Source organism: Mytilus trossulus, chromosome 9, assembly GCF_036588685.1.
Source record: "Mytilus trossulus isolate FHL-02 chromosome 9, PNRI_Mtr1.1.1.hap1, whole genome shotgun sequence".
Classification (NCBI taxonomy): domain Eukaryota; kingdom Metazoa; phylum Mollusca; class Bivalvia; order Mytilida; family Mytilidae; genus Mytilus; species Mytilus trossulus.
Genome location: NC_086381.1, coordinates 27354750 through 27381551, shown reverse-complemented (window position 1 = coordinate 27381551; position 26802 = coordinate 27354750). Strand labels below are relative to the sequence as shown.

The 26802-nt window shown below is 31.2% G+C and overlaps 3 protein-coding genes across 12 annotated transcripts in view; 2 read left to right on the top strand and 1 right to left on the bottom strand.

Moving 5' to 3' along the window:
* The window catches only part of LOC134685400 (ras and EF-hand domain-containing protein homolog), a 43250-nt gene extending 31547 nt beyond the window's left edge, over nt 1-11703 (top strand). For 5 of the 8 annotated variants that reach the window (XM_063545136.1, XM_063545139.1, XM_063545134.1 and 2 more), the window contains 9 exons: nt 1923-2089; nt 2490-2629; nt 4322-4570; nt 4714-4843; nt 5743-5824; nt 6241-6355; nt 6634-6753; nt 8444-8520; nt 8728-11703. In XM_063545136.1, coding sequence (XP_063401206.1) covers nt 1923-2089; nt 2490-2629; nt 4322-4570; nt 4714-4843; nt 5743-5824; nt 6241-6355; nt 6634-6753; nt 8444-8520; nt 8728-8821 — 1174 coding nt within the window. In that variant the 3' untranslated portion in view covers nt 8822-11703. The remainder of the gene's footprint in view (nt 1-1922; nt 2090-2489; nt 2630-4321; nt 4571-4713; nt 4844-5742; nt 5825-6240; nt 6356-6633; nt 6754-8443; nt 8521-8727) is intronic. The other 3 variants (XM_063545137.1, XM_063545142.1, XM_063545138.1) reach the window with 2 other exon arrangements.
* Nucleotides 11704-16790: 5087 nt separating this feature from the next.
* Nucleotides 16791-18461, top strand: LOC134684437 (uncharacterized). The gene has a single exon (XM_063543721.1). It carries the CDS (start codon nt 16791-16793, stop codon nt 18459-18461), a length of 1671 nt encoding a protein of 556 aa, XP_063399791.1.
* A 3198-nt stretch (nt 18462-21659) lies between these two features.
* LOC134685399 (DNA-binding protein RFX6-like) overlaps nt 21660-26802 on the bottom strand; it is a 64315-nt gene continuing 59172 nt past the window's right edge. For all 3 annotated transcript variants that reach the window (XM_063545132.1, XM_063545130.1, XM_063545133.1), the window contains exons 17-20: nt 26273-26420; nt 25370-25660; nt 24026-24211; nt 21660-23643 (exon numbers count right to left, since the gene is read on the bottom strand). In XM_063545132.1, coding sequence (XP_063401202.1) covers nt 23507-23643; nt 24026-24211; nt 25370-25660; nt 26273-26420 — 762 coding nt within the window. In that variant the 3' untranslated portion in view covers nt 21660-23506. The remainder of the gene's footprint in view (nt 23644-24025; nt 24212-25369; nt 25661-26272; nt 26421-26802) is intronic.

The window sequence follows — 26802 nt, the reverse complement described above, 5'->3', positions numbered from 1 at the left end:
ACAATCATCTTTCGTTTTTTTGGAGAAAAAAATATGGTGGATCAATTTACATGCATATTATACGCCTACATCTGACAATGCGTTACCAGAATGATCCAACAGTTAATATAATTAGGGTTTCGTTTTAAGTCAAATGATAGCTTTATAGTTAATAAATGAATCGGTAGTGGTTTCTAATTTACAAAAGTGTTTTCGTTTAAGTGAGTGCTGTTACATAAACATTGATAGCGCATGTGTACTGAAGTTTAAGCGGTTTTTTCGTCATGAATTGAGTGCACATATGTCCTGTTCCCAATGATATATGGATAGTGCATGGAGTTGAGGGAGAATATGAATTAGTTCTTGTAAACCTGAAAAGGTTTTTCGATTTTCCAATTTAATCAATTTACAAAGACATAACTTAAAATAAATACTAGTGCCCATCATTCCTGCAGTACTTATATATCTGTTAGCTTATATACCCTGTCATTACTATTAAGTCAAAAATAACAGCAATTAAATAATCTGTCTATATAAATTTATCGGTTATGTTTCCGATATTTAAATTTTGAGAAGTTGCTACTTACTTTTACTGGTGAAAAGATCGCGTCAAAGTCGCGGTAAACACAAACTCTTGGTTATTTTATTCAAATTCTTCGGTTGTGTTATGATAGTTTTATTTAAAAAGCAGTCAGATTTATTTTTAAAATGATTACAAATATAACAGACTATTTCAAATTACTAATCTCGATCTAGTTGCCTAAAAAAACATTAAGAACAGTTTTGGATTGTGTTAACATTAGTAGTCAATTCGATTTTGGTTTGTTTTTATCCGTTGACATAAACCGATCATTTCATGCCGGTTTGTCTTGACTAAATACGAGTAAAGTCTTAGTGATGAAAATTAAAGTAAATCCTAAACATGGTTGATGGGGGTATACTGCTCAAAGCATAGTGAACGACAAAAAATACCATGACATTATTTGAGTAAGAGAGTGCAATGAACAAGTTTAGTTTAGATTAATGCTTATTAACATATCACAGATCTATGAGAAATCCCACACGTAACAATGGCAGGTAACTTGACATATATTATAATATTATTCATAGAAAGCATATTTATTTGCGTAGATAATCATAGCTTTTTGTTATAATTTGAATATTGTTAATATGCTTACAACTTGTGTCCGTGGGAGAATTTGCCTTTATATTCATACTAATCAAATTAACATAAACAGTTACTTGTGATAAGAAATAAACGAACAAATAATCAAGAGATGAGTCCTGATTTGCCCATCGAAATAAGTAACTAATCTTAATTTTAACATTTATAGAACGTTTGTATTTAAACATTATGAAATTGTTTAAGGCTTTGTTGAATAATAGTATTATAATGTATGCAGCGTACATGTTAGTTCACATGCTCTATTTCTTACAATATCACATAATACGACTTTCGGACCTGCACCAGAGTTGAGTTCATTAAGTTCATTAAAAATTGTCAAGTGCTATTTCTGATGCAGTTTACATGTATTCTCCTTTAAACGAATCATTTACCGTCCTACTTAATGGCATTACTTTATCAAGGACATACGTTTTTCAAAGAAGAAGAAGATGTTTTATTTGAATTAACAGGGATAACAAGGAGCATACTAACAGATTATTCATCATAAACAAAAAAATGTGTTTTTTTTTTAAATTAGCTAATTGATTTATTTTTCCTAAATTTTCCTGAAAATTTCATTTATACATTGTAATAATAATTGCTATTAATATAGGTCGAGGTAAATATGATGTATAAGCAGAAAAAAACTAATCATACAATTCATAAAAAAACATGTATTTGTTTCATTTACTCATGGCCACAACCATTACCTTGTAGGCTTCTAATTGCATCCTTACCGAATACTTACTTTATAAACCGTGTTTATTTTCTTTTACAGAGTACGATCATTAAATATAAGCCCCACACCCTCGCTGGCCGAGGATTTACAACAAACAAACAACGTGTCAGTTAATGCATTCTCTCTACCAGGACAGTCACCACGTGTCATCAGGGCTATATTACCACGTGACGAGACTTGTGAAGACGATGATGCGGATGAAATTGGTAAGTAACTATTTGAATATAAATCATATATAGAAATAACTGATGAATTTCAATCGTTTTCATTAAAAAAATAAGTTACTTTTGTCTCTGAAAAAAACCCTTAATATTTCTTAAAATTAAAGCATTTTAAGCTTAGTTTAGACATATTTTATTTGCTTATATATTCAAAAGGGATAAGACACAAGTTTATTAAACTTATATAGTCTTTTTCCAAAGCATTTTAAGATCAAGTACACGAAAAAAGACCAAGTACATGAAAAATTAGATTGAAAAAATGTGGTGAGTTTCTGTTCAAATGTAGACAATTTGTAATGCACAGAAAGTAATCTGAATATAAATGACTGGACAAGTATAAATCAACGTATGGTATAAGGTTTTTTTTATATTTTACCTGGTTAAGCAGACAGTGGACATTCTACCCTTCGAGATTTGAATGATGACTCTGATCCTGAGGGCCAAAATCCTGACGACGATTACTATAGACGATCACATAACAATAGAAGACATCGGAGAGAATCTAGTTATATGCGAAAAAATGAGGTAATCATGTTGTTAAATTTATATTAGCCAGCTAAAAATAAAACACATTAGAGCTGCAATATCTGAAAAAGGTAATGACAAATAGTTATTACAAAACATTATGACGGAAGATAACGAAATGAAGATAACATGAAAAGCAATGAAAAACAATGATTAAGCAATTTTCAGATTGGGAAAAAAGTTGTAATTTTATTTTGAAGATTTTTGGATTACACAATCTGAAGTTAGAATTGGCGAAGATTGAGGTTGTCGTTCTTTGCCACAATCACAACTCTTGATTAGATGTCTGACGATGTTTGCATGCATTTCTGCCTTCCTCCTATTAGAGCTTTTGAATCTATTATGCCTAACGCCTCTCTTTTCATTACACATTCATTCTAGGATATTGTATCCACCTTGTCCGTTTGTCTAACAAATATTTCATCACACTTGTCTAGGTAATATTGACGATAATGACTTTATTTTTTGCTGAACTGTGATAAATGGTAACGTGTGGGCACATTTTTGGTCCGTGGCACACATACTAACTGTTTGCTCAACCTTTTCTTAAAAATATATTCTCTGGTATTTCTTAACAAATTAATTCATGTTTTGTTTGATGGTGATGAGTTGTAACTGCTGAAATGTTTTCGGATAGTTAGAACCTTCTTGTTGTTTTCAAGTTCTTTAAATAATGGAGGTAGTGCTGCATACACAATAGTTATCATGTTATCAGGTACCAGGATTATTATTTAGTTCGCCAGACGCGCGTTTCGTCTACATAAGACTCATCAGTGACTCTCATATCAAAATATTTATAAAGCAATACAAGTACAAAGTTGAAAAGCATTGAGGATCCAAATTTCCAAAAAGTTGTGCTAAATACGGCTAAGGTAATATATGCCTGGGATAAGACAATCCTTACAAACGATACAATTTCTTATTGTATTACGTCTTTTCATCTCTATGGTAATTTTTCTATCCCTGCCAGCTAACTTTGAGAGTATATAGCCAACTTCGAGGGTATATAGGAATATCTCTGTGTTTTTCTGTCTATCTGTTGGCGCTGATTGTGTACGGATGATAGCCCATCACCTACTGCAAGAATTTTCATGATACTCGGTACTCATGTTGTTTATATACTGGAGGATAGACGGTAAATACGAGTGAAATATTTGTCTGCATGGTCAGAGATAAAACTTATTTCAACTTCGCATTCCAATTTTCAAATATATAAGGGTTTCTCGTGAATATTGAATGCCTTAATTCATAATTTTATGCATAATGAAATGCCTGTCCCAAGTTTGAAATAGGACAAATGTTTTCGATTTGTTTGATAAGTTTGAACTTTTGATTTTGCCGTTTGATAAGGAATTTTACGATTTGAATTTTTTATGGAGTTGGATATTCTTGTTATTTTACTTTTTGAAGAATATTAAGGATATTAAGACTAAGTATTGCCTGCCCATAGTCTGATAGTGTGTCACGAATAAAATATGAAAGTCTATCTGATTGGTCAATGTAGTTTTACTGTACCTCCTGTAGTTGTAAAATTTTAGAAGATGTGTAAAAATAGTGGGGATATCATTTAATAAACTTACTCCCAGTACTTGGATTTTTGTTTAAATTGTCTCCGTTAATTTTGTAGTAAAAAAAAAAGAAACGTTAATTTATTAAAACAAATCTAACCAAACACCTCTGTATTATTGATAGGAAAATGATTCACATGATGAGGTCGAAACAGAATCTGAAATGGATCATTTACATTCTAAGCCCATAAGAAGATACGACCCCGTAAGATTAAGTTCTGGAAGTAATAGCAGCAGGAAGTCACGGACAAGGTCAAAGAACAGGGATAGGGATAGGGATACAGATCATGGAGGCAGATCATCTCCCGCAATTCATAGGCACAGCTTGATACGAAAAACCAGCAACGGCTCTCAAGAGGTACCTAAATTAAATGTAAATGCATTTTTCCAAACTCTTTTTACCAAAAATCAAATCTCAAACTATAAATAACAACAGTTATTAGAAGACAATTAATAACATATATATCATACGTTTCAGTATTAAATGATAATAACTTTATTTATTTATTTTCACAGAGAAGTGCAAATAGAGACCCAGATAGAATGTATAAAATTGTGTTGGCTGGAGATGCAGCTGTTGGGAAATCATGTTTCATAATGAGGCTGTGTAAAGGAAAGTTCGTTAGTAATCTCAGTTCGACATTAGGTAAGTAAATCGTATTCATTATTTGATATGGTCATGTAACACAACAAAACATATAAACAGCATGCTTTTGTTTTATAAATGATCTATGTTTGGAGATTACTCACGTCCTCCATTATATTTTGTGTCTAAATGTTCGTGCTCGAGGTTAAGTATATTAACATAAGATTCACTTTCTTTAATGGTAAGATAGGTGTTATATGTTTGTTATGATTTTTTAGCGTGTTCGCACAACGACTTCTCTACATTTTTATGAACTTTTTTTTTTGGCTTTTGAACTTTTTTTCACCAGAGCGTCACTTGTGAGTATTGTGTGGACGAAACGCGCGTCTGGCATATGAAATTTTAAACCTGGCACCTTTTGTTAGCTTTTATTCGTGTGTTTCTCTGTCGTATATGTTCTCCCATTTATTTGTAATGTAGTCTCATCATGTAATGTTGTCATTTTAATTTTATATTAACCATTGCCATGAAAGCGGGATGTTTGGCATGCCACAAAACCAGGTTAAAGCCACCAGTTTCTTTTGTACCACGTCAGGAAAATGGTCATATTATAGTTCGTTTCTGTGTGTGTTACGTTTTAATGTTTTGTTTCTGTTGTGTCGTAGTTCTCCTCTTATATTTCATGTGTTTCCCTCAGTTTTAGTTTGTAACCCGGATTTGTTTTTTTCTCAATCGATTTATGAGTTTCGAACACCGGTATACTACTGTTGCCTTTATTTATACTCTTTCTTTGATACTTTAACTCTTACAAATTTCAACGGAACGATTTGTAAGAGATCTAAAATATTTATACACAAAGTTTGAATATTCCTGTATTTTGAATGTTTCAATAATTATTTTTTTTAAAAAGACAATTGTTATTTCAAATACATTAACTTATAAGACATCATTTTTCACAGGTGTTGACTTTCAGACAAAGGTTCTAGAGGTAGATGATAAAACTGTAGCTTTACAACTGTGGGATACTGCTGGCCAAGAAAGGTAACCACATTTAATATTTTTAAAAAAGGTAGTGTAAAAATATAGTCAATTTCATGATTATTATAAATTACAAAAGTTGTATTGTAAAATATCAACATAAAGAACAAACATATAGACGATATCACATTACTAACGTAGTCGCATGCAAGTTTAAAAGGTATAAAAAAAGAAGAAGTACGCACATCCTAACACAAGTAACAATGTCTAAGAAGTTAAGTTTTTGTCAATAGATTTAGAGAAAATGGCTATAGTGAGGCGGATAACAAATGAGAAATAGTTACATCGAAATATGTTCAAATGTAGCAGCATATTACGAATACAGCAGTTGTAATCTTAATTACTTTTACAGTAATTTCCTTGATATGGTAGTTCATTTATTATAAAGGAATACATAGAGATTAATTATATTATTTCAGGTTCCGAAGTATTGCTAAATCTTATTTCCGTCGAGCTGATGGTGTGTTCCTCCTGTATGATTGTACATATGAGCGATCATTTCTTAGTATCAGAGAGTGGGTTGAAGCAATCGAGGTACGTGTGTCTTTGTAAAGTTATGAATTCAATTGTGAAAAAGAGTGTTTTAAAAAGTATCTATACACTTGATACATTATAGATACTTAAAAACTATTTAGTTCTAAATTATTTTTTACTTTTTTAAGCTTTTATTAGTAGAACTTCTTAAATTTTAATTAAGATTTTTCACACAAGTGTTAAACGATAGTTATTAAATTAAAGATGGAAATTTCAAGGACTAAGTTGATGAAATAATGATATAATTTTGAAAGTAATTTATATTTGTACACATATAGGATGGTGCTCAAAAGAAAATCCCAATAATGTTGATTGGCAATAAAACAGACATGCGACCAGAGGCAGAAAAACAGGGAAGACGTGTGGTTGCTTCTAGTGTTGGACAAAAGTTGGCAAAGGTAAATTAGCAGCAAAGAGTAGTCACTGGTCAGCCACGGTGTTGATGTTTTGAATTTTGCCATACTCTTTTATATGCTTTTGTATGCCATTGTTTTACTTTACTGTATGTACTTTCAACTACAAACACTCAATTGTTGGTGTCTTAGTTAGATTTTTGTATGATTAATGGAATTTTGAAATAAATTGTGTGTTTAGTACGCCTCCGGGTGCGGGAGTTTCTCGTTGCATTTGAGACCTGTTGTTGACCTTCTGCTGTTGTTTTTTCTATGGTCGGGTTGGTGTCTCTTTGATACATTCCCCATTTCCATTCTCGACTTTATGCCTGCTTTTGGTTGCTGGATCCCAATTATTGAAAATTAACTAATTATTTCAATACATGTTACTGCAAATAACTGTTATGTATGTGGGAGGTTAATCTGGCAATACAACCAGTTTTAACAAAAATATTCTTCGGGAAAATTCTGGACTAAATCAGGAATATTTCAGATAATTTACATTTGTTCCGTTGGTTTATACTGCATAGCGTTTACCTTTGTTAGGTTTCATCGACATCTTAACTTGTCAATATATTTTGATGTTCGGTATTTGTGTTAATTTTGTTTTCAACCTGCTTGAAACCTGTTCATACAGTATAGTAAGAAAAAGGACACGAACACTTGATTCCTCATGGTATTGGACAAAGAGTGGTTGAGAGGAGAGAGTATGCTAAAGAATTTTATATACAAATGATTTCTGATGACGATGTAAAATGATTAGAAAGTGTAGAGTTTGACAAAAAGGAAATACGACGGCTTATCACAATGATGTATTGACTTCATAAAATATCACTTAAATAGTATTTTCAAAGATACAGACAGATATTCAGACGACCATTTATCTAAGAATACCAGTAATTCAAAGGTTTTTAAATACACAAATAAAATTCATCAACTTTGTTGAAAAGTATCAATTTTATGGTAATCTTCATGATAAAGATTATAACAGTATAAAAATAAATTTTTCCTTACTTTTTGAAGTACAATTTTGTGTTGGTTCTACCTTTCTTTTAGAATTAAAAGTTTGAGTAAAAACATATGATAGAATTTTGCAAGCTCGAGAAGAAGCAAGTACGGTGCATCAACATGCTAAGTGTATCTCATTAAGAATGCCATAACCAATGATTATAAGGAAACCGAAACTGTCACGTTTGTCGTGAATTCTTGTTTGAAAACGTTCATCTGTGTCAATTTCAGCTAAAAAAAAATCAGATATGAATTCTGACCTTCTTGTTCCTTTAGAGTTCCTGACTTGAAAGTATAAAAAATAATTGGCATTATGGTTTTTGAGTAAAGATTGCATGGAATGCAATCAAAAGCCTATGGTACTGACTTTATACCTAAATCTTTTAATGTTTATCACTACCTTTGATATTCACAAAATATAGTGCAATGATTTTACAATTCTATACATCCTTTCCATGAATACTTCCAAAAATGTATCAATGATAGAAATTTAGCCAAATCACAAAATGATGGTATAATTGTCAGTAAACCGCAAATAGGGTGGCACAATTTGTTTATTTTTGATAACTGACGGTTTATTGAAATAACAATCCACCAAACTCGACATATATATTGTTGATCATAAAGTCAAACAATTCAGTAATATTTTTCTCATAAGCTGACTTAAAAGTGTACCCTTGTTTTGTAGGATGTCAGTGCTTTATTCATAGAAACTAGTGCTAAAGATGGTTCTAACATAACAGAGGCAATAACCGAATTAACAAGGTAAGATATTGGCCTTTGAATCTAACTGGAATGATTTGTGAAAAGGATATAATTGTTTTTTGACGTTAAATGGTAATTATGATAAAATGACCAGAAGCACATTATATGAGCCTCAAAACTTTAATCAAAACTCAATTTATTTTTTTTTCTTTCAAAAATGCGATGTTTCATCACAGTCTAGTATTATTTGAAAATCTTTTTCTGTAGGTTAATGCGAGCAAACGAGGACTTAGAGGTCAAGACTGTTGGGCTTCAGCTGCATGAAAAACCAGAAGACAAACGAGCATGCTGTGGACGTTGAAATTTTGGAATATATATAAATATGTGCATCAATCATACACTTGTTAAATGTAACACATGTACAAATATCATTTTTATTTAAACTGGTAAACATATCATATTTCAGACTAATGAAGGGTATGAGACCTAGTATTGTAATACATGGGTCGGTTACAAGCATTTATTGTTTTGAACTTGATGTAAATATTGTTAATATTTTTGTGTAAAATTTTCATTACGCAATAGTGCAATTAATTGTTTTCCAATTTATGTCATCCTTTGGTTTAGCTATTTTGATTGTGAAGAATCAAATGTTTGGTTTTGAGATTATCTACTTTTAAGGTAAAATCAAGAGCTACCAAGGTAGCTATAAAAACGAAAAATATTGAGTACAAGAAGACACCACCATGTCCAAATAAGGACGGAAAAGAAAATATGAACACTCCTTAAAATATGTAGCTTGAGCTACACCAACTCTCCGAATGATTGGTTGGAATTTCAGGTCCTTTGGATGTTGATCTGCAAAGCATAAATCTAGGAAGCTATAAGATGAACTTTATTGTACAGTATTCAGCAAAGAAAATAATTATATTTTACATCTTACGCAATAGATTGTTAATAATGTTACGTATATTTATTTGCAATAATATAGCTTTATCTAATTTTATAATAATTACTGTACATAATATAGAATCAATTGCCACAGTCATGTAAATAGAAAAAAAATTGTTTAAGTACAAGACTTAAGTTGTTGGATGATGCTGGAAACAATGTTGGTTTGAATTATATTTACATTCTTTATTATGTTATAAATACTGTTTATTAAGTTATTGTAAATTTTTTAATCATTATTGTTTTTCAAAAATAATGTTCACCTTAGAACATAAGTGAAAATTTGTAAATTATATTCCCTGTTATTGCCTGGTTTAATACTGCTGAACAATAGCAAAAATTATGGAAATTTTTATTGTGTTGCATACAAAAGGAGTGTTTTTACACAATGTCGAATATCATAAATATTTGAAAATGAACTGCACTCTCAAGCTCGTGCAATATTTAGTGCAATGACCTTGATATTATTATGTCGACTATATTAGGTTTTATTAATGTTATGCCCAAAAGTTTCCCAATACATCTGAAATGACAAACATAAATTGAAGGAAAAGGTTCTTCAAAATATGTTGAATTATCACTGTTGCCGTCTTTCATTTAATGGTTTTACTTATGAAAAAAAATATCAATCAATCAATTTAGACATTAATCTCCATTCAATTCGCCATTCAAAAATTTTGATTATTATGGGTAGGGTATTTCTTTTTATCCCAAAAAGAAATCACGTGAGGCTGTAAACGTATATTTGTTCCGCCTAACAGAAGTTCCAATGGAAACTTTGTTATAAACATTGTCATAATATCTATTCCTGTTGGAACAAATATTCTATAACAAGTATTCCGTTAGGAACATATACTGTAATATTTATTCCTGTGGAAATAATATTCCAGAATATATTTTCCTTTTGGAACTTATGTTATGAAGACAGCTCTTTTCTATTGATTAGGGCAAGTTATCATAAACTATTTTAACTTTTAATGAGGCAATACGAAACTGTGCAATGACACAATATAACATATTATGGACATTTGTCTCTTGCTACTGTCCTTGAAATAGCCTGACTGGTCAGTGCTTTCAATTAACACGTTATTATTGTTATAACCGTTATTGTTATGCTCCGCCCATTTAGGAATGATCAGGTAAATAACTTTTGTTGTTATTTATTTTAATGTATATATCATCTATTGTAATCCATTGTTATTTATTTAAATGTATATATCATATATTGTAATCCATTGTTATTTGGGTAATTGTTACTGAGAGGAAACTTTCTGAATGTCTTTCATATATCAGCTTATCATTAACATTATAATTCTTACATACCTTTTGTTAGATTTCATAGTGGTTGATCTTTTGATTGTTGTTATGATAGTTACTTTGTTTTGAGTTGAACACATCTGTGAAATCCGTGAAAATGTAATTTAAAAGATGAAACAAAGACATTTTACACAGTTATATAGTTCATATCATTAGAAATGTATGTAAAATATGCATTTAAACCTTAACAAACTTTTAACTTGCATTTCAAAATTGTAACAGTGCTGCTGTTATGTACTATAATACATTATATTAGAACTAATAAAACAGGCTTCTAATACTAGTTACTGATCTAGCTCGTATGATTTCGTCGTTTTCGTTACGAGGCCTTCATTGCTGGTCTAATCAAGTAGAGATAGGAAAAACATATTTTCTGCCTAACCAGTTTTCACCACATCTTAATTCTACAGAAAAAAAGTCGACGACAAAAATATATTTCCTACTTCCTACAAAGATAATGATTCATATTCTTTTTTTATCTCTGGTGTAAGACATTGCATGATGTTTATCAGGTGAAAAAAATATTTAAGCTAATGTTTGATTTTGTAAAAAGATAAACATTACAAGATCTATTGATTTTGCCATTTGATAAGGAACTTTCCGTTTTGAATTTTCCTATGAGTTCAGTATTTTGGGGAGATTACTTTTTGCAAAACAGATTTTTCTCTTTTATTTTGCATTGAAGATCTCGTGTAAGCAGTTATAAGAGAGAGTAGCAGCTTTTAAAAATATGCGCTAGAACATTGTGGCATTTATCATATTCGGTAGAAAATATTATTATCGTATCGCTCCTTGATTAGACTGATTTTTATTTTATAAATTTTAACTCGAAACACTCTGTGAGAAATGGTTGTATTGATATCATAAGCTATATTTCACAATCCTGAGTGTCTTCTGTTACACATGTTTCATACTTTCATGTTTTAGTTGTTGCTTCAAAGCATAAAACAGAAATAAATGCTTTCCTTATATGTTTTTACTTGTGTTTAGCAACCATTTTTTTTGCCCTCTCCTTTAGTTGTAGTTTTACAAAATCCCTGATTTTATGATATTGGAAATGTTCTTTTTTGCATACCTTTTCTGAATGAATGCCTACAGATTAGAATTTACCTCGTTTCATTATTAGAATCTAATTATCCATTTATTTTATGAAAAAGTATTAAGGTGGAATTTCTTTAAGATTTAATATTCGGATATCGAACGTATCTCAAGTTTGAATTGAGTATGGAAATGGGAATGTGTAAAAGATAAAACAACTCGACCAAAGAGAAGACACCAGCCGAGAGAAGACACCAGCCGAAGTCCACCAATTGGTCTTAAATGTAGCGAGAAACGCTCGCACCCGGAGGCGTGCTTCAGCTGTCCACTAAACAAAAAATATACTTATTAGTGATTGTGGACGTCATACTAAAGTCCGACATATACACAAGAAACTAATATTAAAAATCATACAAGAGTAACAAAGGCCAGAGGATCCTGACTTGGGAAATGCGCAATTTTTTGGAGATCTCAACCCTCTCCTTATACCTCTAGCCAATATAGAAAAAAGCACACAACAATGCGCACAGTTAAACTGAGTTTTAAAGAAGTCATAGTTCAATGTCAGAAAAGGTAGCAAAATAAACTAAACAAAATGACAATGATATATAAGTTAACAAACGACTACTAGCAGTTACTGACATGCCAGCTCCAGACCTCAATTAAACTGCAAATGCAATGTGATTTTATTATTATTCAACTCAAGTTGACTTGTTTAGAACATCAAAAATGTTAAGTATGATATTATGAAATAATGAAATAAATTATCCTAACCAGAAGGAGAGACATGTTTCAAAGGAAAAGGACCAAACATTGTATACAATTGTTTATCAAAGTGATAAACATGTTTGTCATTCAATAATGCAGGCAACAGCGAGACCTAATCAAATTTCTCATTGCAAAATCTTCATCATTTTCTCCGTTCAATATTTGTGGAAATGCCGTGATTTTCCTCCACAGTTATAAGACTATTATCTATGGACAGAATCCTTGACTCCGACAATATATGAATATTAATATAGTATATCGTGACAAATAGAAAAGATATAAAAGACTAAAACAAGATTATTTCAAAATCCATAAGTTCCATATCAGGAAAGTCGCCTCCCAAAACATCAATATAATTATAATTTCAAACTATAAAATAACAATTTTGAAAACTTATAGAACGGTTATGATTGTAAAATGTTCAATACTTGGGATGTGGTTGACATATATCCCTATTAAATTCGTGTCTTGGATGTTTATTTGGGTTCAATTCAAGGCAACTTTGATGGCCACTCCATTTGTGTTATTGGAGTGAGGAAATCATTGTTGCTTACACTGTATCATTTGTCAAATTTTTCCAGGAAGACTATTTGAAACTCCCATTACGACACAAATATACGAAGGTTCGTTCATCACAGCGTTGGACAAGAGAATGAGTATAATCCTTTAAATCAAATTCGAGGCCATTCCCTTAATTACAGACCCTCAACATATGTTATCAACAAATAAGCACACGTCTGTGTAATTCAAATATGCACGCATGTAACGTATCAAATTGAATTTAAAAAAAGAAAGGACTTTTTTACAAAGTGAATTTTGATTGCATCTCGATTGATACGTTACATATGTATATATTCAAATTATATGGACATTATTGCTATCATAAATATGGTTTCTTCTCATAAACCAAACACAACCCGAGAAAATTTTACTAGCAGAACAACTAAACTAAACGCTGCACAATTAAAACAGTCACCATCACGAATTGGTTGACTGATATAAGGTGTATGTGTATCAACTTATAAGAGTTTTATATATTTTGGAAGAAAATAAAAATGCTCGGCTGAATTAAAATATATCGATTGTTTCTTGTTCCGATTAAGAATTGAAGACTAAATAAAATGGTGGTCTGATTTGTTACTTTACCAATTGGGTCTTTTTCCACATCGTGTCATTTTGAGTGAGTCTGGATAACCATGGCGGGTGATGCACATTGTGTCGGTTTATTTGATTTTCATGTAATTTCTATCCTGTACGTGTCTCACTTAGTTTGTATCTTAACTTAACAATTACCTGTTACTGTTTTAATTAATTAAGGGGTCAGCTCAGGACCACCTCCGAGTGCGGAATTTTCTCGCTGCATTGAAAAAGAATTGGTAGACTTCTGTTGTCTGCTCTTTAGTCGGATTACTGTCTCTATGATATATTCCCTATTCCAATGATCAATTTTACCTCTAAATCATGTCGTGATCACGAAGAACCAACGTAATAACGTCCGATGCTATGGCATAGTTTATCAATTTTTCAGATCAAATGATAATAATGGAAAGAACATTGTTTGTCTGTTAAAATAATATAAAAGTAACAGTATTATATTAAAATAAGTAAGTACTGTTATATTAATTTTTTTTTAAGACATATAAACGTTTTATTCCTAAATATTTCCTGTGTACAATTACCTTAGTCGTCCAGGATCAGGCTAAGGGTCCCTGTTTACAAAGTGAAACCACCTATCAAGGCTATCCACATATTCATTATTAGTTTCGAGTTTGACGGGATATATTCAATTAACAGCCATAAAAGCTAAAGATGATAAAACGTTTTTTTCTATGTTAGAATCTTTAGAATTGAGAATTAGTTATTGTTTAGTAGGAACTTAAAAACTCTAAAAGGATAGAATAATCTAGTTTTTAAGCGATAAAGGCCACTAGCCGTAGACAAATATACTTATCATTCATACCAGGATGTACGCCTCAAGTTTCGTCTAGAGTAAGCATCTCCTGTTATGCATACATCTACGTCACAAGATTTAAACGTCGACTTTAGTGTTCATTGTCAAATCCATGCACATATGTAAAGAGGAATATCAACTTTTCTAACATTAGAAACAGCCTGAAATCTCTTTTTAGGGAAGTACTGGGTAAATGAACACAAAGAAAAATAGCAAAACGGCAAAAGTGTGTCCGTGGCGAATATGTGCATCCCGCTCTAACCGTAATATATGCATATATATATATGATGACAGGTTAGAAAGAGTCTTAAAAAGATGAAACACACGCCTCTAGTACTTAATTACAAGTCTTGTATCTTTGATGAGCTTTTACAAAGCCAAAATATCACTAGTGAGTTGAAAGAAAAAGGCTGTCTAACCTATTTATTTTTGCAACCAAAGAATAGTTAAAGAAAGTACAATATGATTTAAATTAAAAAGAGTCTCCAGCAAGTACGATCTGGACTAAATGTGTGGAAAGCAAAAATAAACACGTCATCAGGATTAAAAATCAAATATAAAATATTGCCTGAGAGAGTTTCAACCTTAGCTAGTCATAAATCCAAAGTTGTCTTGCAGTATTACCTTAAAGAAGAACAAAATATGCCGATTAGGACATAAGCCTTCTTTCTTTGTAGTAGACTTTATTTCAATATCATAGGTTAACTAACAGTAATGCATAGTTAATATCACTTGGGAAACAAATTTGTTAAAAAAAACTGAAATACATGTACTAACAATTTTTATAACAATTGGTGTATACTAGGTTTTTTGATTGCAATATTGAAAAGTTTCGTATTATAGAACCCCAATATCTAGTTCAATTTTCTTAACTACTAGAAATAATTTAATTGCAGAAAAATATTAGATTTGAATTGATAAGGGGCTTTTCTATTTGGATTTTCATTGGAGCTCGTTGATTTTGATATTCTACTTTTTCTGGTATCAAAGTTTAAAAAAAAGTATAGAATGAAAATTTAATATCAAATTGTGTTTTTAATCGAATACTCATTTATTCTAAAACCAATGCAGTAGATACAAATTTAAAATCAGGATACCATACATCATAATTTAAAAGACAAAACAAAACATAAATCAAAAAAACACTATGTGCTAAATGTATCAATAGTTGACAAAATTCGTACATATATTACCTTGTGATAGCAAACACAACATTTATTTGAAATAAAAAAAAGGTAAAAAGTTATTGTACTTTTTCATCATATTTCTTAATTACAAAGTAACCAATTAATCCAAAATTGGTTTAAAATCACTGGACTTATGAAGTTATTTAAGGTAAGTGAGAAACCTTGTAATCCTTTAATTGACCTTAATTTTGTACAATTTCGCCAGAGGAATTTAAAAATTAAGCTCATAATCTCATCCTGTATAACGTATAAAATGAAATGGCCTTGAAACTAATTTCATATTTTCTTTGAGGCGATTTTTAAAGACAAAAAGGTAGGAAAATATATATGATAAAAAGCAAGAAATACAATATGTATGTTATTGGTTAATTTCACTCTAGTTATAGTTGATAGAATAAAAAAATATATACACATGTAAAAGGGCGGAGTTTTTGTAAAAACGTTCAAATTCATCTACATAACATAAATGTTTTATTCACCATTTTCAGCATCAAAAATGCCTTTTAATAATACAGAAATACCTGTACCTGTTCAGGAATTCGAAAATGACTGCTGCTTTTAATTCGTTTTATTTGCTACGACACAATAGTTGATTTAACTTCTGAAGCAGTTTCTTATCTTTCTTTTGTTAAGGCTTATTTGTGTACTCGCTGTAATGCGTCTTTGCTTCTAGGTTCGTACAAGCTACAGAATCGGAGATCAAATGGCCCTTAGCATTTTTCTGATTTGTTGCGGACAAAAGCATTTATTGCACAGATCAGAACGCAGGAAAGGACAAATACGAAACGGTTCCAGAGCTATGTTTCTACTCGTAACTTGCTAATTTCTGCCAGTTCATTTTCCGAATATTTTTCTTTATCTTGTTGGGGTCTGATAATTTGTTATTGTCTAGCTAGTAGAGTTTTCCAATAATTTTGATTTGTGGTTAGTTATTTGGTATCAACTTGTCATTGACATGGAAATTCATTGTACATCAAATACACTTAAACCATGAAATTTCGAAAAAGTTTTGTTACTTCAAATGTAAAAAAAACTTTATATCATGCTTTGAATAAATATCGCTAATTTTATACATTAATACAACGAAAATTTAATTAACAAATTTAAACATTTTCAGAATGGATGCTGGTAAATTTTGTTCTGGATGTTTACGGCATCAGGAACAGAACGCTGCAGCGGTATGGTGTCTTGACTGCCAAGAAGATGTATGTGAGGCATGCGCAAAGGCCCATAAGAGGATTAATCCTCCACACAAAGTAATGCCTCTTAACGATGAACATGTAAAAGGTCCTTCATTTACTCACATGATACAGTTTTGTGATGTCCACATAGACCAGAAGTATGTTCAAATTTGTACAGAGCATGACAAAATTATTTGCGAGTTATGTCTGAAAGAAGTCCATGCAAATTGCAATTCGGTCAAACCAATAGAAAGTTTCAGCAAAGAGTCAGAAAACTGTACATGGATAAAAGAATTACAAAAGGAAATGAAAAATTTAGATGGTGATTTGCATACATTGATGAAAATTCAAACAGACATGATACCACAACTGAAAGAAAGAAAGAAAGAAATCCTTAAACAGTTATCAGTCGTTAGACAACAGATTGATGCTCAATTAGACAAAATGGAGAATGAACTCATAGCTGATCTTAGTGAGAAATATAATACTTGTAAGAAAATGATAGAACAATCAAATCATAGCACTGTTAAAAAAAGTAGCGACTTGCAATGTTGGATTCAAAATCTGACAAAAATAGAAGAAAGTCATGACGAAGTCCAAATATTTCAAGCCATCAAAGTCTTTGATCGTAAACTAAAAGAGGAAAAAAGTAGCATGGATAAAAGTCAACAAATCAGTATCGAATTTCATACACCAGATATAAATGAGTTACTGCTCAACTTTATGAGTTTTGGAGAAATATCAGTGATAGAATGTGTAAATGTAGAACTTCTGCACGCATTGAAACAAGACCAACCAACGAACGAATCAGAAAAGTCAAATGTTTCTGATTCAAGCTTGAGAGAAGGAAACATTCAATGTATTACAGCATTTTCTACACCAATTTTCGGGACTGACGTTGAAATTGAGAGGGGATGCTTTATAACTAACAATAGACTCCTATTACTAGACATTGACCAGCATTTTCTATATGTGTGTAGTTTTGATGGGTCAGGAGTAGAAACAATCCAAGTTGATCAAAAACCCTGGGATGTCGCATTGATTGATTCCGTGAATGCTATAATTACATTTCAGAATAGAGGGTATAGAATTTTGGACTTGTCAACTCTTACACTTGGCCAATATTTGAAACCTGAAGCTCCAGGTTGTTATGCTGTGACCTCAAGTCAAGGTCAAATATGGATTGATACAGGGTCGTTCGCAATCATTCAGATTGACATCAATGGTAACGTTTTGCGGACTTTAACAACAAAACATGAAATAAAATCTATATGTTCAAACGACACAGGTTACATATACTATGTATCTAATGAAGTGCAGAATGATAAAATTTATTGCATAAAGGCTGAAGGAGAAGAAAGTGTTTTCTACGACAGCCCAGATCTACGATGGCCTTCTGATATCACTTTGGACAATAAGGGAAACGTTTACGTTGCTGGGGGCGTTTCGAACAATGTGCATAAAATATCACCTGATGGAAAGAAACATGAAATCATACTGACAAAAGAGGACGGTGTATACTCATCGTGTGGCATGTGTTACAACAAGGAAAGAAAAACTATTTTTGTAATTAGTGATTATGGGAATAACATTGTGACATACAAGTAAATCGTTTACAACAATGAAAGAGAGATAACTCGAGATATTTGTATGGAATACAATACAAAGCCAATTCTTCATATCAATGTGTTTTTAATTTATGTTTTTACAATAACTTTCATTCAATAATTATCATTAAGCCCTTCTGTATAGAGTGATTGCTTACAGCCCACCTTCCACCGCGAAGAGTATCATCCGTATTTATAAAAAAGGGGCTTTTCGGAACAACAAGTAGATAATGGCAGGTAAACATTTGTCGGAAATAAAAATGGTAAGTGAAATTATTTGATATCACAATCAAGGTTATGTGGATTGGGGTTATAAAAATGTATTCATGATCATCGGCTGAATTTTTTTTCCGTGAGGCCAATAAACCATGATAGCGTCGGTTCCTCATTTGTAGTGATGCATTCAACTTACTCGTCAATAGCCTCTTTTTAAGATGCGACAGTCATCTGTTTGGAAGAATCGAGGCATATAACCGCTGAACCCATTCAAACTCAACGTTATAAATCATTTGTTCTTACTCTCGGCTCTAGATTATTGTTATGTTGAACAATACGCTTCGTGCATAAGCCGTTACGCGGTCGTTTGAGGTATTATTCCGGTATGCATTTTTTTCTGATGAATGTCATATTAGAAACATGTGTCGTAAGTTCGGCAATCAGTTTCATTATTTTTTATTACTAGACCTGATTCTAGCGATTTATTAGTCGTGATGGTAGCATCTTCGCAATAGTCATTATTCGATGCACGTTGGATTTTGGTAATACCCTTGTCAGTAAATTCCAGTTAACAATCTATGATATTTTTGTTCCAATATATTGATAAAAAAAACTTTTGTTCTCCGACCGAAGTTACTATAGACAGTATTATTCATTCGTTTGATAAGTTTGATCTTTTGATTTTGCCATTTGATTAAGGACTTTCCTGTTTTGAATTTCCCTCGGATTTCAGTACTTTTGTGATTTGACTTTGTAAGACTTTATAATTTTTAAATGCTGGTTAGGATTCATTCAGTTAAAAAGGAATTTACAAGATGTTTACACTGTTACATCATTACCAGCAATATTTGGGGTATTGACCTTATTTTATAGCCTTTAAAATTACCGAACTGATATTAGTCCAGAGAATCTGAGATGAAAAAGTGGCTCAACCTTAAACTTATTGCAGAAACATGTTGTCTTTTAGCCAAAGTAACTATCGACAGTGCATACTAGTAGTAATTTGAGAATGCTGTTAAGGATTCATTCAGTTATAAAAGGAATTCACAAGATAGGTGCACTGTGACATCATTATCAGCACCATTTAGGGTATTGACCTCATTCAATAGCCTTTAAAATCAAAGAACTTATATTTCAAATCTTCTTAATAAAACAAAATTTAAATTCAAGTACGTTCACTGGATAAAGAAATATGCCAAGAAACGGCAATGTTTTGTTTTCTTTATATTAGAAAAATAAGTTCAATTTATTAAAAATAATCAGATACACATTTTTTGTTTTAGGAAGTGACAAATAATACTTGGTAAATACAATCATATACTTACTAATTTTTTTATTAATAACATATATTTCCTACGTGTTTTTTTCTCTCAACAAACAGCATATAAATCGGATATATATAGCCATGCGCGAAACAACGGGAGACAACAGTAGGACAAGTACAGCATTTTATTTCCAGTTTATTTGAGATCAACTATAGTTTTGATGGGTTTTGTCTACTTTTTCTTCAAATTATGATTTTTAATTCATGCCGAATGTATCTTCTCCAATTTAACATAGCTATTACTCTAGTTTACCTTTCAGTTTATACAAACTTTGGCTAATTTGCAATAGTTGTGAACCTGAATATAAAATTATGTATAATCCTTGTTCATAATCAGCAGATTTTTAACCGAACGAATTTTTAAGCTGGTAAAACATTTCAATTAATTAACGAATAATAAGTACGATTCATCAAATCATGACACGCAAATTATTTTAGGTTTCAATTCCCTCGGGCAAAGTTCACGATTTAACTATTGTTTGTCTTTTTATCATAAAGAAACGAATTTTAATCCAGATAAATGCTGTTGGCGCATCAAACTGATAACTTGGTCTATTCCTAACACAAGGAGGAATTTGGGCTCAACAAAACAAATGCAGAACTACAAATATGAAGATTTCAATATACCCACTTTGATGAACATTTCCCAATTCTTTTGACATACAAGCGATTGCAGCTGCATCTCAGCCTTTGTAAAACGTTACCAGTGTATGATAGAAAGTCAGGAAAATATGTTATAGTTCGTTTCTGTGTGTATTGCATTGTTGTTGTTTTTTGTTGTTGCACTTTAGTGTTTCTGTGTTTTTGTTGTTTTCCTCTTATAATTGATGAGTTTCCCCCAGTTTTAGTTTGTAACCCGGATTTGTTTGTTTTTAATCGGTTTATGACTTTCGAACAGCAGTATACTACTGATGCCTTTATTTATATCGAAGAACATCTCGTCCTTTTTAAAAAAAAAAAGTTTATCGGAAGATACCAAGTCTTTGGTGATGAATATTCCGCATCAGCCACAGAAATAATACATGTATGTCTTGAAGTATACATTCTAAGTAATGACGTTGTGTCTCATCTTTATATCGTGATAGAGTATACTCTTATTTGACTTCGTAAATTATTCCTTTTACTTTTTAGTCTATTCCTGTTGATATCTATTTTAAGTGACTCAGTACTTATACATCCTGTCATTTCTTATTGTGCTATGGTAAAATTTTGTATCTTTGTCTTTCGTATTGCGTATGTGATGTGTCTATATGCCTTTTGGTTTTTCTTTGTTGACATATTTGTTTGTTTTTATATTTATTACGATTATAACGGATGGTAACTGCTCTACCCCTATTTTTGAAAATTTCACCTTTTATGTCTGTTTGTTTTATTCACACATCGTTATTACTATAATAGAATATAATGCAACTGTTTTACAGGTGAGAAGTTTAGTTTCATCCACCATTTTCTACATTTGAAAATGCCTGTATCAAGGCAGAAATATGATAGGCTTTATCCATTCGTTTGATGTGTTTGAGCTTTTGATTTTGCTACTAGTATTTGCAATGGGACTTCTCATTTAGAATTTTCCTACGAGTTCAGTTTTTTTTTTGTTATTTAACTTTTTAAAATCTGCATGCTGCATACACCATTTCGACAATAAAGTAAAAACATAAATTTTAATATTTTTGAAGTATTTTATTCTATATATAGATAGAATAATAAATTTGTTCACATGATATTACTTTAAAAATTTCACCTGCTCGGACTGATTAAATAGGTAAATGAATTAGGATTATACCGTTTAACGACAAGTTCTAAATTGTGATACGAATTTTTGTTATCAATTCCGCTCTATTTTTGAAGTCGTACTTAACATATATCAAAGGTTAATCTTTCTGTATTTTTCATACATAGAATATCCTTTAATATCATTGTAGTTTTGTCCGAGTTGGTGATATTTTAAAAGTAATATTACAAGCTGATACCAATTGTATGAAGAAAAATGTCAAAAATATAACAACAAAAACACAACAGATCATAACAAGCAAGGAATGATAAACACGGTATATAAATAATAAAAAGATTGATATTGGTAATTCCCAGTGGTTCTTTCATGCCATTTCAGATTAGTTCTTACATTAAACTTGGACTATGGTTTCAAGTTTTATATATATGTATTGTTAAGTACATGGAAACGTTAAATATTGCTTTCTTTTTTCAGATGTTTATGATAAAATGTTTACCATTACAATTTTTGAAAGGTTATTAATTAAATGGGCTACGTTCTATAAAATGTTAAGATTCTCATTTTATTTTAAAAAAAAAATCAATTTCTGTGTTAAGACTGTACTACTAGTTTTCTTGAATGGATTGCCAGATAAATGTATGTTATTGTATTCTACTTATCAAAATTCCAAAAATACCAATACAACCAATATCTAATTTAACGTGTGAAACATCCCATGTATTATTGTACAGACACTCTTTTAGTAAGAGGACATCCTACAATACGAATAAAACAGAATGAAATACATAACAAGATACATCATCAACTAAACAAATTACCCTATGAAATGAAAAAAATCTTTTTTCTTTTACAAAACGTAACATGTTTATACAAAAATATACAAATAAAACATAAATATAATTGCATTCCATTACAAAATAAAAACATCTTAAATTTCAAATGCTTATATATACATAACACTATAATATATGTAAACAGATTTGCAAATTTGATTTGTTCTGTTACGAAAATGGCAAGTTAATTCACGTCTATATTCTACTTATATATGTATTTACACAAATGATAAATAGCACGCTTTGATCTAGCTATTGCTGTGGAGTAAAATCACCTACACACTAACAATTGGGTCTTAAAAATCATTAATACATTTATATTTACTTTTATTCTCAGATCATTTCCAGCTCAAATAGAAAAACGAGATATATTGCTTGCTTGTCATAGAAACAAAAAACCTAAATAAAAAGATAGAAACGTTTCCTATTACTAATATCTACTTGATAAAAATCGCTATAAAAGAAGAAATATCATTTCAAGGTATTAATAGTATTCGGTTTGATATTGCTTACAAGGCTTCCTTAAATCAAAGAAATAAAACAAAACAATAGATAGAAGCATATAAGTAATAAAGAACATATTAACAAGTAACACTATGAGATTGCAAAATTTAGGCAACAGAAGTTTACCGATGTTCAAACGAGGATTTAAACACAAATAATTCATGCTTGCCCTTACATTAGGTCCCTTCGAGCATCAACAAAAAATGTGTCCTTAAATCACAGTTCCTTTTTCTATCATGATCGAATCTGTATTTAGCACTATCATTGCACTTTAATTTCAATTGCTTCAACCATTTCCTCTGATGATAACTTATGACGTTGAATGGCAAAACGCATGCAGCTTGATCAACACCAGTCATTGCTTTCAGATTGCTTTTGATTTTGTTTGATTCATCTAAGCCATCTTCCATAGAATGATATACAATAAGATAGGTTGATCACGTCATGAAAATGGTATTGACAGGTGGTAACGATCCGGGGTCAGCGAAGTGTGACGACATGTCATGGTCTGCTGCTAACATACCATTTACTGCCATTCCTATTATGTCATCTCCGAGATTCTCTGATTGGTGAACTACAACAAATAATCAATTAATTAGAACCAAAAAGACAATTAAACATTTTGCATATCATTCCATCCTAATTTTAATGTTTTCAAATATATATTATGCAACCTTACTAACACTAAGTTAAGAAATTCCTCGAGGAAAGGTGACTTCATGTAGTCTTTATATAATTTGGTCTTTTGGGTTCTGATATAGATTATTCAAGAAGCGAGTTTTACATGCACAAACAATCGTGTATGTACTTTTCAGTTTCAATTTATTAAGAAAGATATACACCTTTATACGTTTAACATATAATTTGTTTATGCACTATTTTAAAAATTATTTCGTTCCATGGTACTGTACTGTGGTAATTTATAATAAGATAAAAGAATCATAAAATATATCTACCATTATGTAACTGTCTAGGACTGTGACAGCTAGCAGGGCTACCATAATTAGCCTCTTTTCTATGGTGTGGTTTATCTAATATATTCAATGGGTCGATGTCGTTCTGGAAATGGCTTCGTGACTGGATAACAGATACATGTTCCACCAATGGTTTGTTTGATTGTTGGTAGTTTGAGTTAAAAAATTCTGAAAAAAATAGTATTCATTTGATTGCATCAGGATTCATTTCAATTGTTCCATATTATTGATATAATTTCGAAAACTGGCAAGCATTGAGTTTATAGGGAAATCGAGAATTGCAGATTCAAGATATAATCCAAAATAAAGAAGAAAATGTGTCCAAATGCCACAACGCTGTTATCGCACTATCAAAATTTCTTTGTTTAGAAAAAAAAACGCAAAATCAAAGCCAAAACACTAATTTGTCATCAATGTTCAAAGATTCATATCAAAACGAAGATATAAGTTAGAAGATCTGCAAATGAGACAATTATCATTTACTAGTACGACACAATGTAATGAATGTTAACAATTATTGTTCAATGAACGGCATTTAGCACAGAGCCTTTGTTCACACAGAATAGCAAGCTATAAAGGGATCCAAAATGACTAACTAAAAAGGGAAACCAACGGTCTAATCTGTACACATAACAAGAAACACGTATGAATTACATCAACGAACGACAACCGCTAAAAGACAGACCAAAATTTCACTGTAGACTACATTTAACCAAAACATTAAACTGATACGAGCTAAAATGACAAAAGTGAGAACTCATCCCTTTTCTTCCTTATGATATTCGGTAAACTAAATTGGGTTGCAATGCTTAGAATTTTCCAAAATAGCAAAACTTAGTAACACTGCAGTCTCCTTGGAGATAACAGCTTAATAATAATAAAATAAATCTTAAAATAAATTAACAATATGTGAACTGTATCTTGAGTCTTAATATTAACATGTCAGTTAACTGCTAGAAGTCTGTTATTATTTATGTATTATCGTCATCAATGTTATGAGTTGATTTCATAGAAGTGTAACCCTATTTCCAGCTAAGACTACGTTCGTTGTGCTATATGCCTGATTATCACTCCATTCAACCCGGTCAAATATTTTCTCATCGACTGTAGGTCATTGAATAACAAGAACGATGAGAATATAACATCATTTAGTGCCTTTACTAAGAACATGCTACAACAATCTAGTGTATACGCTTCTCTCGTTTAAAAAAGTAAAATAACAAATTGGGAAACATCGAGGAAAATTCTAAATGGAAAGTCTATATTGCAATGATAAACAGAAAATAAAAGTGAACTGTAAACGTTATAAATAATGTAGATTCTTACCTCCAACCGAGTATGGTGCATTAAATGATGGGTTACTCTGCACTACATTAAACGCACTTCCGGTCTGACTTTGTACTGTGGTGGATGGGAAAGTTTGTTGTTGTGGACTTGGATATGATGGATTAAAATATGGATCATTAAAAGTATGTTCTGAAAACGGATTGAACATGTCAAAGTCATTTTTCATGGTGTACGGCACTGGATTAACAGGGTGAGAACTAAAAGCACTTCTGGAATAAGGAGTATATCCACCAATGTTATAATTAGAACCAGATTGATAGTCATGTTGCCCTACAAATAAAAATAAAATACAACGTTATTGATAAAATCACACAAATGTCTTCGGAAAGTATTTACAAAGGATAAAAATCATACGAGTGAGTTCATACAACGATGTACAAAACCATCAATTAAACCAAAATGGCACACGTGTGAATACGTATCGTAAATTGAAGATTTTCGATTATTAAAAAAATATTTTTCCTTCAACGGTTTATATGTAGGGATTGCATTTGTCAATGTGCTTACACCACTTGAAATTAAGAGATGGTATACAAGAACTTCATCTTTTTATTATACTACTATTTCTAATAATGTTTGTGTATGGAAAAGTTCAGTTGTACCATACGTGTTAAATGGGCAAAGGGAGGCAATTCTAATGACTTTAGAACCGATTTGGAATATGCCAGAATTTTTTTTCATCTGAAATTCAAATATTCATTAATTAATACATAGGTGACGTTTAGACAAACCAATGCAGTTTTGAGTTAAATTGATTACAACCAATAAAAACGTTTACATCAGAGAAACATATATAACTTTTTTGAATGAATATGAAGATGACTGCGTGACTGTGTTCACAATGGCTATAACTGACATATCTATATGATGTAGATTGCGTACCTAAATAAGGATATGATGGCGGTACTAATGATTGTGACTGAGACACGTATGACATGGGTGGATTGATAACAGACGTCCTCATTGGGTTTACGACAATTGGCGAGATGGGTGGCGTCAACAAATTACCTATACCTCCTCCTTGGATAGTCTGAAATCATAACAGAAGTATAAATTTATAAACTATACATTTTGTTTTGCAGTCATTTAATCACTAAGCATTTTCTGAGCAGTTTCGACTCATTTTTTTTTATATCAAGCAAAACATATGTATTGTTTCTTTTCCTTCTAGATGGCGTATGTTTATTGTTTTATATATACCTTTATGTGATGTAGCTCCTCATGTTTTTTTACATCCTTGGCTAACATTTACTTGTATGTGCGTTCCTGATGAATGTAAATCCAGATATATTCTTCTGACACACCAAATTAACATAGTGTTTTTCTCAATATCTGTTTGTTTCTGGATTATGACAGATGTTACCCATTCGTTTGGTGTGTTCGATCTTGTTTTTTAGCATTCAAGTAGGGAC

Coding starts and splice junctions, on each gene's coding strand:
- LOC134684437 (XM_063543721.1), top strand. CDS start 16,791: ATGGATGCTGGTAAATTTTGTTCTGGATGTTTACGGCATCAGGAACAG.